The sequence below is a fragment of the Colletes gigas genome, unplaced genomic scaffold (assembly GCF_013123115.1).
Source record: "Colletes gigas isolate AHSC1104 unplaced genomic scaffold, ASM1312311v1 Colletes_gigas_Sc00021, whole genome shotgun sequence".
NCBI classification, from domain to species: Eukaryota; Metazoa; Arthropoda; class Insecta; order Hymenoptera; family Colletidae; genus Colletes; species Colletes gigas.
In genome coordinates, this window is record NW_025106650.1 from 205167 (window position 1) to 220149 (window position 14983).

At 38.5% G+C, this 14983-nt stretch overlaps 3 protein-coding genes across 3 annotated transcripts in view; 1 reads left to right on the forward strand and 2 right to left on the reverse strand.

Moving 5' to 3' along the window:
- Positions 1-30: 30 nt before the first annotated feature.
- LOC122401076 (MRN complex-interacting protein) lies at positions 31-939 on the reverse strand. Its single transcript, XM_043403014.1, has 3 exons — positions 846-939; positions 690-758; positions 31-552 (listed from the first exon to the last, which is right to left on the reverse strand). Exons 1-3 carry the CDS (start codon positions 894-896, stop codon positions 31-33), a joined length of 642 nt encoding a protein of 213 aa, XP_043258949.1. The 5' UTR covers positions 897-939.
- Positions 940-1427: 488 nt separating this feature from the next.
- On the reverse strand, positions 1428-2400 carry LOC122401078 (ATP synthase subunit s, mitochondrial). Its single transcript, XM_043403015.1, has 5 exons — positions 2298-2400; positions 2133-2221; positions 1853-2058; positions 1613-1772; positions 1428-1536 (listed from the first exon to the last, which is right to left on the reverse strand). The coding sequence occupies exons 1-5, from the start codon at positions 2307-2309 to the stop codon at positions 1428-1430; spliced, it is 576 nt and encodes a 191-aa protein (XP_043258950.1). The 5' UTR covers positions 2310-2400.
- Positions 2401-6605: 4205 nt separating this feature from the next.
- Positions 6606-14983, forward strand: part of LOC122401075 (lysine-specific histone demethylase 1A) — an 87416-nt gene continuing 79038 nt past the window's right edge. The window contains exons 1-10 of the mRNA XM_043403013.1: positions 6606-6713; positions 7199-7427; positions 7579-7730; positions 7802-7963; positions 8043-8159; positions 8424-8600; positions 8688-8951; positions 9013-9150; positions 9228-9301; positions 9389-9537. Of these exons, the coding sequence (XP_043258948.1) occupies positions 6690-6713; positions 7199-7427; positions 7579-7730; positions 7802-7963; positions 8043-8159; positions 8424-8600; positions 8688-8951; positions 9013-9150; positions 9228-9301; positions 9389-9537 (1486 nt within the window). The 5' untranslated portion in view covers positions 6606-6689. The remainder of the gene's footprint in view (positions 6714-7198; positions 7428-7578; positions 7731-7801; positions 7964-8042; positions 8160-8423; positions 8601-8687; positions 8952-9012; positions 9151-9227; positions 9302-9388; positions 9538-14983) is intronic.

A 14983-nucleotide genomic window follows, 5' to 3' on the forward strand; every position in this document is an offset into this window, starting at 1 on the left:
TTTTATTGGAGTTAAAGGAATTGAAGAAAATTAAAAGTCAATTGTAATATCAAAATCCTCATTATCATCAAAAATATTTGTTATATCTTTGGCTTCTGTTATGTTCTTGCCAAAAATATTTTTTTTGCTATCTGTATTATCATTTGACTTATCATTAAATGATTCTTGAGCTATGGTATTATCCCATTCTTTTCCATTGCAATAGGAATTTTCTATTTTATTATTTTCATAACAAGGAGTACTTTGGAAGCATTCGTATCTCATATTGTTATTACTCAGATGCATAGAGTTATCATTTTCTCTATTATTCTCATGGTTTGAAGTTTGGAAAGTGCTACATAGAGTCTCTTTGGACAATGTATTTAAATATTTTGTCTTCCTATTTTTATCTACTTCTAACTTAGTCTGCTCAAAACAATCATTGTCACAACTACCATAATGCATATCATTGCCCATTACAAATGATGTACTTGGTTGATTTTCATACTCTTTCGTAGCATTTAATTTTTGAACATGAATACGACAATCTTTCCCTGATCCTTGGAAATAAACCTATAAATTTTAATTTTCGACTACTCTTTAGCATTCCTTAATTTTTTATTCGACAATATTAAGAATTATATTTCGTTACATTTATGACAAAAATTTATGATAAAATTCTTTAATATAGAAAACAGCAAAAGACTTACCCGACTGAATGACTGTTTCACGTTGCATATTTTGCACTGCCATTTTTTCGCTTTTTTAACTATATGGACCTGAAAAAGAAATTGTAAAGAATGCGTTAAAAATTGTAATAACGCAACACATTGGTAATTACGATAATTAACGTATTTAGAAGGTACCTGATACATTTTACAGGAAAAACAGCATAAAATATTCATTTCTTGAGACATATTTATGAATTGTTAAAATATTTAATGAAAAAATCTCGTACAACGTTAAATCTTACACTTTCACTCGACACTTTCAAAATTATTTCAAACTTCGAATCTTCGATATTGCACAAAGCAGGCTAGCCAACATATTGAAGTAGTATATGGGCGGGAATAGGTGGAAATATTGGCGGGAATACGTAACAATATTTGCGGGAATAGGTGGCAATACTGGCGGGAATAGGCAAAAATATTGGCGGGAATATTAACGGAAATATTGGTGGAAATGTACAACAGCTTCCAGAGATGAGTTTGTTACATACGTTTATGATTTCATTACGATTTATTACAATTATATACGTTTAACATTCCATAGTTAAACATAAGAGCTGTAAAATATGGCGTATTTGTTTAAGACATATCTGGAGAAAAGGTATATGTGATTGAATTACACAAATGTTACGGAAATTACATTTCACATTTTATTTTACATTTTTCAATAGAAGTAATATAAAAGTAATGGTACATTATGCATCAAAATATATAATTTATTTATGAGATGTCAATTTTACAGTTAGGTAGGGCTTCAATGAGTTCTTTGCAAACTGAATCTTTATTTTCGAGATACGGTAATCCTTGAAGTTTCAATATTTCTAAATTTCTGAAAAATGGATGTGCTATTATGTTTGGAACTCTGTTTATTGTATTTCTTTAAAATATTTATATATATTACATACTTTAAAACTTTTATGGCTGGTAAACTTTCATTGGTAATACTTTTACAATTTATAAGTTCCAGTTTATTTAGCGAATCTTTAAGAACTGACAATAATGGTATAGCTTGATTATTGATGTACCTACAGTTTTCAAGTTTTATTTCCTTTATATGTTTGCACCCTTCTGAATCAACATTTTGTGTGAATAATTATGGTTAAATTTAATTCCATTTAATAAAAAAAGACTTCTGTAACACTGACCAAAGTATGGAAACCCAACATGACTAATTCCAGCATCATTAGCATTAACAGCCTCAATGAAATAATTATTTTTTTCGGATGGTAATGAATCATAACATGTTAACTCTTCTGAGCAATCTTTCCATCTAACAAATGCTCCATTTCTTAAAAGCCATTCTGCACAAGCAAGATCAGGACCAAGTTCTTTTATGCGTTGTTCATCAACTCTTGAAAAAGAATCTTCTTGAAAAGAATTTAGTTTGTACGTCAAACACAAATTATTAATTTTTTATTACAATACCTATTAAATATAATAGTGAGCCAGTAAAAGAGAGTCCTGTTTTGATTGCTTGTATTTCGAAATACAACAGATCTTAATTTATTTAAAATCTACAATAAAATATTATATTATACAAACTTAGCAGTGAAAATGGGACAAGACAATGGTATTTCGTTTGAATCCTACGTGAATCTTCATTTTCCAATTATTGTTTAAATTCTAATGTTGTGTGTCGAATCGTCAAATACATATTCGTAAATATTGCATTCAAGAATTCATGTTATGTAAAGTTATAGTCATGAAGTACAAATGTATCGATAGACGACGAAAAATATTTCTCAATGAATAACAAAATTTTCACAAGCAACATTGCAATATAGATAATATACGGTCTATGTTACATGGTCTAGATTTGTTAAAGTTATAGTTTGTTGTAATATCGATATACATTGAAGAAATATTAATACTCGTCTATCATCAACCAAAAGCCTTTTTTATTTGCAACGCATTTTGGTTGGTGCTAGAGTTGGTAACTTTCTTCTAGAAGTCACGAATTAATATTTTCCGAAAACATTATAAATTTTCTTTATTTTTTACTTTAGAATGTTAAGTCATATTTAATACATCGATATTTCGGAGTAATTCATACAATTATTACGTATTTGAACTTGTAAGCAATAGCATATTTTAATTGATCGTGATTTATTCTCAAAGCATTGTTATTTCATAACGATTTACATAATATATTGTTCAAAGGTTAGAGTTTTTGAAAAATTAGTTATATCGCTATACGATCATCGATATAATGATTCTATGTCTAATTGTGCGCCATAAAATCCTAGTCAAATGGACGTTCGTCATTTCGATGTTCGTTTGACTCCGACAAAATTGTAACCGGAACTTAGTAACTTTCCCCTCGTGATCAAAATCTATTCGTACTTCGTTGGTGACAGAGATGCCAGAAAAGCACCGTCGGGTGCACACGCACACATGCCAGATACGCGTACGTGAGCTCGTGGAGTTTCGGAAAGTCGACAAAGGCAAACTGACGCATGCCCTCTTTCTCGATTCTCCGAAGCTGCCCGAAGTAATTTCGGATCGCCTCGTGGGAGTCGAGAGAGAAAAGCTCACATTTGCCTTCTCGCTCTAAACAACTGAAATCCGACCTCCCGTCAACGGCATACGATTTGGATTCTCGAGCCGAGATTCTCGACTGCCCAGGCATTTTTACTTTCCGACCTATGTAGGCGCACATAAGCAAAGTACCCATAATGAAAAAAAAATTTTGTAAAATTTATTTTACGGAAATACACGTTTTAAGACCTCCTGATCATATTTTAATTATTGGAAAAAAAAGAAATTTTTTTTTATTCCCATGTATGAGCACACATATGTATATTATTAACCAGTTAACTGTGATTGACGAGTATACTCGTCATGGAGAAGTGGCACGATTTTGTGTATTGACGAGTATACTTGTCATGCCTATAAAGTAGTTACCATTGACTATTTAAATTGTAATTTTTGAGAAAAACAAAACATATTCTTAAATTTCAAGATGTTTAGAATATTTTGAGGCCATGGCGGAATAAAACAAGCAAATAAAAAATATAAATAATTTGAGATGAACTTATGCATCCCCGTATGCACCGGCTGAAACAGCTTACCAGTTCGCATAACGAATTTATTTATGTGCAATGATAACGTTTTTTAGATGTTAGCCTAAAAGGGGCAAAGGCAAAAGTCAGAAAGTTGATTTATAATAGGGTTCCTTCAGGTATGGTCAGTCATGGGACAAATGCGTGACACCGACCAGGCGCTGAGCCTATTGATACCTACTGGCCCGAAGATATCTAGCTATCGAGTGGGTTTTTATTGCGTGTTTAGTTTAATATGTATGTAATATATGTGTATGTTAAACAAATAAGTAAATATTACTAATAAAATTGTCAATTTTATAAAATAAACCCATCTTTTTGATCCAATATCTTACCAGCGCAACTTACTCTGTGATTGACGAGTATACTCGTCATGGCTCGATTCTGGCGACACAAAACGGTGCGCGCTCTCAAACGAGCGTGCCACAGTTAACTGGTTAATACGATTGAATATAAATAGCTGTATGAATTTAAATGAAACTTTACATTTAAGTTTTATGTTCTCATTTCAAAGGCGTGTGGACGGATTCAAATACGTGAACACTAAACGTAACGATGTAATTATATTATTTAATATTTACTAACTATTTAACATAAAGAACATAAAAGAAAGACATAAAACGTAAACGTAAAAGATCATAAACGTAAAACTGTGATTGCTCTCGACTAACGTTCGATACAGAGTGACGTTCCTGCAGTCAAAGTCGACCCTTCCTTATTCCTATCTTATAATAATGATCTAAACAAAACGCACGTTCGAGACGCAGTCTCTAAAACGTATTTCAGCTTAAACCTAAACACCTCACTCGATACCTACTCTAGCTTAGACTAAACACTCCTATCGACGCAAACGATAACGGTTCTCCTAGCCACACACATACACTCCTTACAGATTATACCTCTTGTTTCATAGTTGTTCCGATATATAGGCATAATGTATAAAAAATCTTTTAAATGTTTCATATAAATCTTAGGACGAATTAAATTTTATATAAAAAAAATTATATAAACTTTTTCTCTATCTTCTCTAGAAAAGAAAACATTAAATGAAATCTTATACATTACATGCTTACTTAAATCGCATTGAAAACGAATACCACAAATGTTTTAGAATAATGTGCAAAATGTGATTGCGACTTTCGCTAAGACAAATTGAAAACTCGTTTCTAACAAGGAAAAGTTGGAATGGTACCAGGTTTTGAGTTAGGTTTTACTTTGAGATATTATTAAAGTTATTACAGATACTTATTTTCAGAAATAGAACTATGTTCACCACTAATCAGCGTGGCGTGAGTGATGAGGTCTTTGCCTGCAAGTTCCGAACTTGTTCTGCTCTGCTGGTTCGAATCCTGCTTGAACTTTTTTTTTTTATTTTTTCAATCATACTTTAATCGTACACTAAATATGACATTATATTTTTGTCTGACCTTCGAATATTTTTTTTTAAAGTTAAATTTAACCGATTACATTTAACATATGTTATTTTCAATGTACGAAGTACATGAATCTGGATGGTACTTTTCACAAAAACAGTCAAAACATAAAAATTTCAAACACCACGTACATTTACTGAAAGTTTTGTTTTCACAGAAATAACAAAATTTTGTATTTAACTCTGATGGAAAGGCCGCTTCATTTACATTGATAAAATGTGAACGATTTTCGGATAGTCGTACCTTGTAGCTCGTACTTTTTACCTTATACTTCAGGTAAAAAGGGATATAGCTGGGAAAAACAGTTTTATGACATTACCTGCTAACTTATGTTACTGTTCTACAATGAAACGCTATGTTTTGTAGCTTTAAAAATATTCGACTATGTCCTTTTAAAATTTAAGATACAACCCATACTTTGTATTAAACTGGCAAACGGGATACTTTTCCTTTGTTTCTAGTTAGTTCTATTTAGTTCGTCATAACAAATTGATAGTTATCTCAAAACAATCGAGGAAAATCATTATTAATTAATTTCTGCAATTATTAATTCTACTGTTTGTTTGTTATAAAAGTAAGTACTCTTCTTATTGAAAAATACCACAGCGTGCTCAATACTGGTAAAGAGTGGAATCTCATTTTAATTTATTAATTTTCAATCTTAAAGTATTTTGATTTTCAAAAATCGTATTAATAATATACATATGTGTGCTCATACATGGGAATAAAAAAAAATTTCTTTTTTTTCAATAATTAAAATATGATCAGGAGGTCTTAAAACGTGTATTTCCGTAAAATAAATTTTACAAAATTTTTTTTCATTATGGGTACTTTCCTTATGTGCGCCTACATAGGTCGGAAAGTAAAAATGCCTGGGCAGTCGAGAATCTCGGCTCGAGAATCCAAATCGTATGCTGTTGACGGGAGGTCGGATTTCAGTTGTTTAGAGCGAGAAGGCAAATGTGAGCCTTTCTCTCTCGACTCCCACGAGGCGATCCGAAATTACTTCGGGCAGCTTCGGAGAATCGAGAAAGAGGGCATGCGTCAGTTTGCTTTTGTCGACTTTCCGAAACTCCACGAGCTCACGTACGCGTATCTGGCATGTGTGCGTGTGCACCCGACGGTGCTTTTCTGGCATCTCTGGTTGGTGAGAGCAGTTCACATAGAAAGTTTCTACATAATTTCAAGTCATGGAACTTATTAAGTAACGCATTCGAGAAATGTTTTATCGTGAATATGTATAAAGATTTAAGATGTATTATTTGCTGCAATTATAAACGTTTTGATTAGAGTCATTATACAGTTAAGATTGTTTAATATAGATGTCAGAGACGTACTGCGTTTCTGTTTGACGTAGTATTCTATGTTACTGTAGTTTCTGGTTTTCATAATTGTATGTGCCGCCGGTTTGAAGAGCCAAAACAAACCTGCGTGATTTTGCACAGTAGAGATTACATTTTGTGGAAATCTTACTAAATAGCAACAACATGAGTCGAAGGAAAAGGGCGAAGGTTTGTTCTATTGTGCTTTTCAGGTGTTATTAATACTGTTTGCTTCGATGGATACTTTTTGTATTGTTATGATTAATTTGAAATGTTTACAATATTTCTCATAATATGAAGCAAGTGTCCGTTTATCTGTATTTTTCTATGTATTGTTGTTCAGGCAAATAAATTTGTATGTGTAATAAAATGTATACGTCCTAATAGTAAACGTTTTTAAGTTGTAAACAAGTAGACTAGGTTATGTTTTGATTAAATTAATTATTCGTTGTTTGAACTAATTTGTCAGCAATCATAAGTTAGTTCTTTTTTACTTGAGTTGAATTTTGTGCGTATCTATCAAGGTGAAAGCGTTTTATACAACTTTTAATTCATAAATAGCTGCAAACATGTTTAACCTATATGTCAAGATGGATCTCTGTCTCTTGTTAAGCCTTATTTTGTGAAAAGTTATGATTGGCAGTACATTCTGTTGTATCTATACCTGTATGTAGGTGGAATATAGAGAAATGGAAGAAAAGTATAATCAGTTAGAGGATGAAAATGCTTCAGACACATCTGAGAAATCTAAAACTGGTCTAGTAACACCAGAGAAAAAAGTTGTGCCTGAAGTAAAGAAAGAGGTTGATGCTGCCATGCCACAATCTGTTCCTACATCTTCGGCAACAAAAGTGGAAGTGAAAGAAGAGGATGATCAAGATAGTGATCATGAAGATCCACATGGTAAATAATATTTTTTAAATCCTTTGCGGTCTCAAGGTAGGATATTCCTGACAGCTTTAACTATATAAGATAACCTTGGGTCCACAAAAGATTAACAAAGTATTATTTCCTCTTTGAGAAAAAGGCTTTCAAAGTATATTTTCAATTATAGTGAAAGAATTACTTAATGGATTAGAAGGGGCAGCATTTCAAAGTCGTCTTCCATTTGATAAATTAACTTCTACAGAGGCAGCTTGTTTCCCAGATGTTTCCGGCGGTCCACCACAAACTCAGAAAGTTTTCCTTCATATAAGAAACAGACTGGTACGTTGTATAACAACAATGACCCACATTTGTAAAGTATTTCTTTTGTTAGATGTAATTTTTTATTTTAGTTGCAACTATGGCTAGAGAATCCAAAACAACAATTGATCATTGAAAATGCACTGCCAGCTATCGAACCACCTTATAACAGTGACACTGTATTAGCACGTCGAATTCATGCATTTTTAGAAAGGCATGGTTTTATAAACTTTGGTGTATTCAAGCGATTTAAGGTAATATACGTTTTGTAATTTATTGTTTCCAACCTAATCCAAGGTTGTATTTCTTTTAATACCAAACTTCTCATTTCAGCCATTACCTACTAAGAAGTTAGGTAAAGTAATTGTAATTGGGGCAGGTATTGCTGGTTTAGCTGCAGCTCAACAGATGCAGCAATTTGGTTTAGAAGTAATCGTCCTCGAAGCAAGGGTAAGTATCATTCTAAATTGTAGTTTATATTTGTAAAAGAGACTCCGGCAAATTTTATTCACGAACGACGAATAAAAATTTTTGATTTGTTCATAACGTAGCTTTTAACCGTGGATTTGCTCGTTTGGATGTTGGATTAAAAAATCCATTAGCGGAAGTTAGTTTTAGAACTAACCTAAAATTTGTATTCGTTATTTACGAATACAATTTGTCTCGCCTTCGTAAAGGGTGTACGACCTTTTACGTGTATTTCGTATTTTATAGGATCGCGTTGGTGGTCGCATTGCAACTTTTCGTAAATCTTCGTACATTGCTGACCTTGGTGCAATGGTAGTTACAGGTTTAGGTGGGAATCCCGTAACAACGCTTAGTAAACAAATTAATATGGAACTCCACAAAATTAGACAAAAGTGTCCTTTGTACGAAAGCGACGGTCGAACGGTTACTATAATTATTTCTTTGGAAATACAATGACAATAAGACATGTTTCAAAATGTTGCTTACTTTTAACATTTTGGACACAAACAGGTTCCAAAAGATAAGGATGAAATGGTAGAAAGGGAATTTAATAGGTTATTGGAGGCAACATCGTATCTTTCGCATCAATTAGATTTCAATTACGTGGGTAATGCTGGATCGACTGGCCAGGGTGGTAACACGCGACCCGTGTCTTTAGGTCAAGCATTAGAGTGGGTGATACGTTTGCAAGAACAAGGCGTTAAACAACGTCAAGTTGCTCATCTACGTTCCGTGTTATCGCTTCAAGGAAGACTTATCACTAATCAACACAGAGTAAGTATCATAACAATTATTCTTTAAAGTTTTTGAAAGTGTCTTTTATCGAACGTTACAGATGATATCGATCATGGATCGTTTGGTCGAGTTGAATAAGCAATATAAAGAAATGACCGAAAGTAAACTACAGACACGCGATATAACGCAAGAATTCGTGTTACGTTCAAAATTACGCGATCTTCATAACACGTGCAAGGTACAGACTCTAATAACATTCTGTTCAGTTATAATAATTAATTACGTATTTTACACCGTTAATTTTCTGCGCGTTAGGAGTGGGATCAATTGTCGGAACAACAAAAGGAAATCGAAGCAAAGCTACAGGAATTGGAGGCTTCTCCTCCAAGGTAAATTTTACGTATGGCCTGTACCGTTTAAATAATCGTTTCTATTAAACTTTGGTTAACATACGAAACTTTGTTCATTGTTAACAGTGATGTGTACCTATCTTCGAAGGATCGTCAAATACTGGATTGGCATTTCGCGAATTTGGAATTTGCCAACGCGACCTCGTTATCGAATTTGAGCCTAAAGCACTGGGATCAGGACGATGATTTTGAATTCACCGGCAGTCATCTAACAGGTAAGTCATTCAACCGTGCATGTTACGCAAACAAATATTTTACTTCATATACATTACGTTCACTTTCGCTGCGAAAATGACTCGAATCTAGTTATATCGATGGTTATGTTGTCTACGATTATTATTGATTACACGCGTTTTTCGTCAATGCGCGTTTAACGTAGGAAAACATTCTAATTTCATATATCGTGCGTGATTCGTAGAATATTCTTGTTCGCCGGTAACGCGTGGAACACGGCATTATATCGACGTTCTCGAGAAATTGCTTAACCAGCCAGTAGATGGTATAGATAACGGGTGAATTATTCGCCGGTTGCATCTCCTTTACAGGCGTCGGATAGTCTCGCGGTCTGTACCTGTACAGTTGACTTTATCAACTTTATTGAAAGCCGATAGCATGAGATTCCGTGTAGATAGTCGTTGTATCCCTTAACCGATCGGTTACCAGAGTTCTCATTATGTGAAATTATACTATGATCATAGCATGTAGCTGTGCTTGGGTCTACTAATGCGTTAACAAAAACGAAGGCGACGAGAAATATGACCATAGATAATCAAGCGGTTTCGTATTTTACACTGTCGTGGGGCTCTGTTCCCCGACTCAACGGCAAATCCGCGTTTACGGCGCGGGTTACTATTCCTCGAGTCGTTTATCCAAAGTATTTACATTAACCGACTAAAGCACCCCGGAAATAATCGGCATTCCGATACAGCTTGAACCACTGTGCGAGATGTTGCAGTTAAAACTGTTAGCGACTTCCGGGTACGATTTGCGCTTACGTTAGGGATGCACGCGTACCCGAGGCTTGGCTCAGAATTCCAAAAACTTATTTGTTATCTATACTACGCAACCAACTAGTAAAGGGGAATGGTTGTTCGATAGTCTCGAGCGATCAGTTTATCGTGTTTCGACTACCGGTCGTATTTTGTGTTACGCAACAAAACGGAAACACATTTTAGCGGGTTCTTAAATCCCCCGATGGTTCTAGCTGCGATCCTGGCGATACGGTTCACGCTCGGAAGGCTGTAACAATTTGAAGCATAGAAATCGATGTCGCAAAAGGCTCAGGAGTCTCGGTACGTTAACATTGTCCCTAGCAAACGAACGGTAAACGCAGCGTTAATAGAGGATACTCGAGCGACACGGTTCAAGGTGGACGTAGTTGGACGTTTTGTATTGGTCGACCGTAACCCAGCGGAATAACGTGCTCGCGTGTGTCGCTACCGCGAAGTGCACTCGACTGACAGTGAACGAACGAACCGGTCTAGTCGAGTCGAGCTCGAGTTCCAATATTGCTCCACTGTCGTTCGTGGCTGACGCAGTCGAGTGCACCGTGCTAGAGAGCGACGTAGACTCGACCGAGAGCGTTCCTCCATCGTACACGTTGAAACAAGAGACACGCGAGATATAGTCCGTTCTTTCCAAGACCAGGGTACAGCTCGGCCACGGTGGTCAATTCGAAATTAAAAGCGATGCCCACGGTCCATGACTGACGTGCATCGATGATCATGACGGTCTGCCCGCAGGTTCTTCCCGGCGATTAATGAGATGTAAACAATTTAACGCTAAATTAAGCACAACAATAGGCTCTCTCGTGAATCCCCCCGTCAAAAGTTGGGCCCCAACGTCGGGATCCTTCGATGTAATCGGTTCTGCCCGAGCCCACGGACTCTTCGCGGTCCTCCACTCTGCTTTACGGACCATCGGTTCCTGCTCGGTTTCAAACGAATCCCGCTGCACAGGGTTAATAGCCACTGACCGAAAACCGTTTAGGCTGAAATATTCTTTGAAATACTTTTTCGCTTTGAATGTCGCCGACTTTAATTTCTGTCACCCTGGAACGATTTCCAGGCTATCGACGGCTACTTTGTTTCCCAGCAGCATGCAAATCCTGTTAAAAATTCCAAAGAGATTTTTTTTAATATAGTTTCCTTCGAACAAGTACTCTATTATTTTTAAACAGTTGCTGCTATGCTTCTCATTCTCATCAGCTCTTGGTTCGTTGGTTGGTTCCGTCACGGTCAAATGATCCGCAGCACGATCGTGCGAAAAAACAATTTGCTACTAAAATGCAGGAATGTACGAAGCCTCGTATTCGTCGGCGTGGCCTCGGTCTTCTCTTCCTTTTCTCGATCGGTCGTATAATAGAGAGTTACCGAGCTTTGTTCGCGAGCGAGGACTGGGCGCGTCGTCAGTGTTTTCGGTCGTTCGTTCGTTGTCAGTCTTCCATTGGTAGGACGAAAACGTAGGCAGCCCGATATTATGCGTATATATACGTGCATGTATCCATCGAGATGGAGAGCTGGATACGGCTGGAAAGGGGTCGGGGATGGGCCATTTACGACGTATCGAAGACTTCTATACCGTTCGTTGACTCCGATCGTCGCATTCCACACCATTCGTGCGTCGCTACCAAAATTATATTGTCGTAAAGTTGGTTTCGCGCGCACCTCGGCGATCTCTGTCTCTTCCAACGACAGTCTTATGGAGGGTTGCACGACGCGGTTACATCCGTTCGCGCTACGAACGAACGTCATCGAACCCCAAGCCTGTATTTTTTGGGAAACATTTTCGAATTCGGTCGAAATTCTCAGTCTACTTTTCATTTTTACGGCTTTTACTTATTTTCAGCCATAGAATCTCCCTCGAGAATAGAAGGTAAGCTAGGAAGACACAGAGTTAACATTCTCGTAATTGTAAATAATCGAGAGAAAAGTTGGTTACGATTAATTGGAACGAGCGGAGGCGTAGGAAATTGTAAAATTTTGAAAATGGTCGCGTCGGAGGGCCATCGAGCGAAGGCGTGCCGTGGAATTCGGAATGTCTAGGTTCGAATTGTTCCCTCGGCCGAGATCGAAATCAGGACCGTGTTAAGGATCGCGCTCGGATGGTGGGTTCTGGGCGCGTTTCGTGTTTCCCAATAACGTTCGGCCGGCAGAAAATTTACGAACGAAAGAATATCGGGGAATATACAATCCCTGGCGCGCCTTAACGAGCTTTCGCTTTCGATTTCCGATCGATTCGGCCGGTGTTAGCACCAAGGGCTGGAAATAAACGGGATGGTCGGCCGGCTCATTTGCCGAAGACAAGGTTCACCCCGAAAAAAGAGTGTAAAATAGAATGCGTCGAAACGGCACGGATCGGCGCTTGTGTTTTTTCTGTAAGGGGGTTAGGTCGCGGACGGCAGTGTTTCCCCGGGAGGACGAAAACGTAGGCAGCTTAACATTAGTTGAGCCGAGAGTTGGTTGGCAGTGGGGGCCCCCGAGTGGTAATTTACGAGGTATCGAAGACCTTGTACACTCCTACCCGCCAACGAGCCGGCCTCGCCCCGCGGAATCCAGTCTTGGCCTTAACGCACCGATACCTTTCCCATGACCACTTTCGGCCTATCCGTGCACACGCGCTCCGTACACACCGCCGTACCACCGGCTCTCGATGTTTGTGCCTTTACCATTTACAGTGTTCCTCGTGTCGGCGTCGCGGTAGGGTACCTTGTCGATATAGTCTATCCAGGCTATGCTCCTCTGGCCGGTGATGCGCGTGATTTCTCTTCTTAACGTCACCTATCGGCCCGTGAAGCGTCGGCCAGCCGATTTCTTAGCGCCGGGCATTCTTCACCCTTGAACAAATGGTTCACTGACACGCGTCTCGGGATTAAGTCTTTCCTGCCTCGGCCATGTCGATACCCTTCCACGTTTCCGCCTCGTTCTTTTTATCCACTGCGCATCCTTCGCGATCGCGCGACCCTTTCTGCACCGACGCGTCTTCTAGAGAGCAACGGACAAGCTACGTTCGAACCGATCGCGATTTTCTCGGACGGAAAAGCTAATCGAAGAGAAGGGAAGGTAAAGTTGACGGCCAATCGTTGAATTTCCTCTTTGATTCACGATCAAAAGCGACGGTTGATTCGGTTAAACCAAAGGGTCTGATTAGAGATCGGCCGGTAGTCGGATGATAAGTCGGTACGGGTTGGGACGTTACGTGTCAGCATGAAATGTGCCGGCTCGCGGTCGAAGCGTAATTAGGTCGTCTATGGTGCATTAGATCACGATATACCCGAATGAGAGATAGACGCTTGGCCTCCAGAGGTGCTCAAGATCGACCGATAACAGCCCCGGTACTCTCGAAACCATTGATTAATAACACCAGCTTGGAAAATCGTACGTCCGGTGGTAATTGAATCGTTCCCGAGACGGCTGGTTAACGAGAAAGGCGTGTTTCGTTCGATCTTTCGATTACCTCTAATCCGCTTTATTTATCGGGGCAACATTTTGTCGTAACCGTGTTTTTTTCGCGGTCGAAGATGGTTAAACGGTTGGCGTCCCTGAGCGCACTCTCTCCGAGAAGCTTTAAGAGCGTCGGGCAACGTCATTCCTCGCGATTAAGTATCTTCGTCTCGCGGCACGTGGGTTAATCAACTTCCGAGCAACGTCACCGGAGGTTATTTATGCGCGCGGTGCTGGATGCATTCGCGCCGATAACAAAGCTATGCGAGTACACACGCACGCGTAGACCACGGAATGACGCGTTTAAATTTCCTACACACGGGTTGCAGTAGGCACGCTGGATTTCCTTGGCGCAGGGCGTTAAGTCTCCGATAGATGTACTGTAACGTCGCGGAAAGTAACTTAGGGGTCATGAAGTTGTCGAGCCGACGAATTATTTCCCTCCGTACTTTGTAGAACCCGCGTTGCCAATCTGTCATCGGTTATGTCCGCTCGCACTGCCAGCCCGTCTGTATTTATGTGTGCGCCTCTCCCGACACGATGGGTACCGGATATCGTGCGTCACCCTGCGAGTTATTCGTACCGAATTTCGTTCTCAATTAGGCGGCCCGGCTCATCGATCATCGCTGTAACCTGATTTGTAGACGCAACCAGGTTTCGTGAGCTGCCACTTCCAAAGATCGTGGGTGGACGCAACACGAGAAATATGAAAAAAAGCTCGTTACGCACGCCTACTCACATTTTTTTATCTAGATAGCCCTTTCCAACGAAAATTATACATACTCGTCTTAAAGCAGCTCTATTTATACTATTATAATAATCAGGGTTCTTCCGAGGATGTGGTCGCGCGAATAAATCAGAACAATTTCAAAGCAATCTATACTTGTGCATTTATACGAGTAGGAGTTTCAATGGGTTCTCGAGCGATATGAATTTTCAACTAAAAGTTTTACGAGCGACGGAGGATCTATTCTTTCGTATCTCGAATTCCTAGTGTTATCCTGTTAAATTGCGATCGCACGACACTCGTACGAAAGTATGATCGCGGTTCAGTTTGCTCCCCGCTTCCGTCGTTGAGACCCCCGTTTTAATTATACCCGTTCCCGCCATCTTGATTAGAAGTTTCAGGGTTCCTTACTTACGCTTATTGACCAGTCGAAACTGGAGTCCCGAACAAGGGTGTAACGAAGGGCTTAAGTTATTCGGATAATTTGAGCGT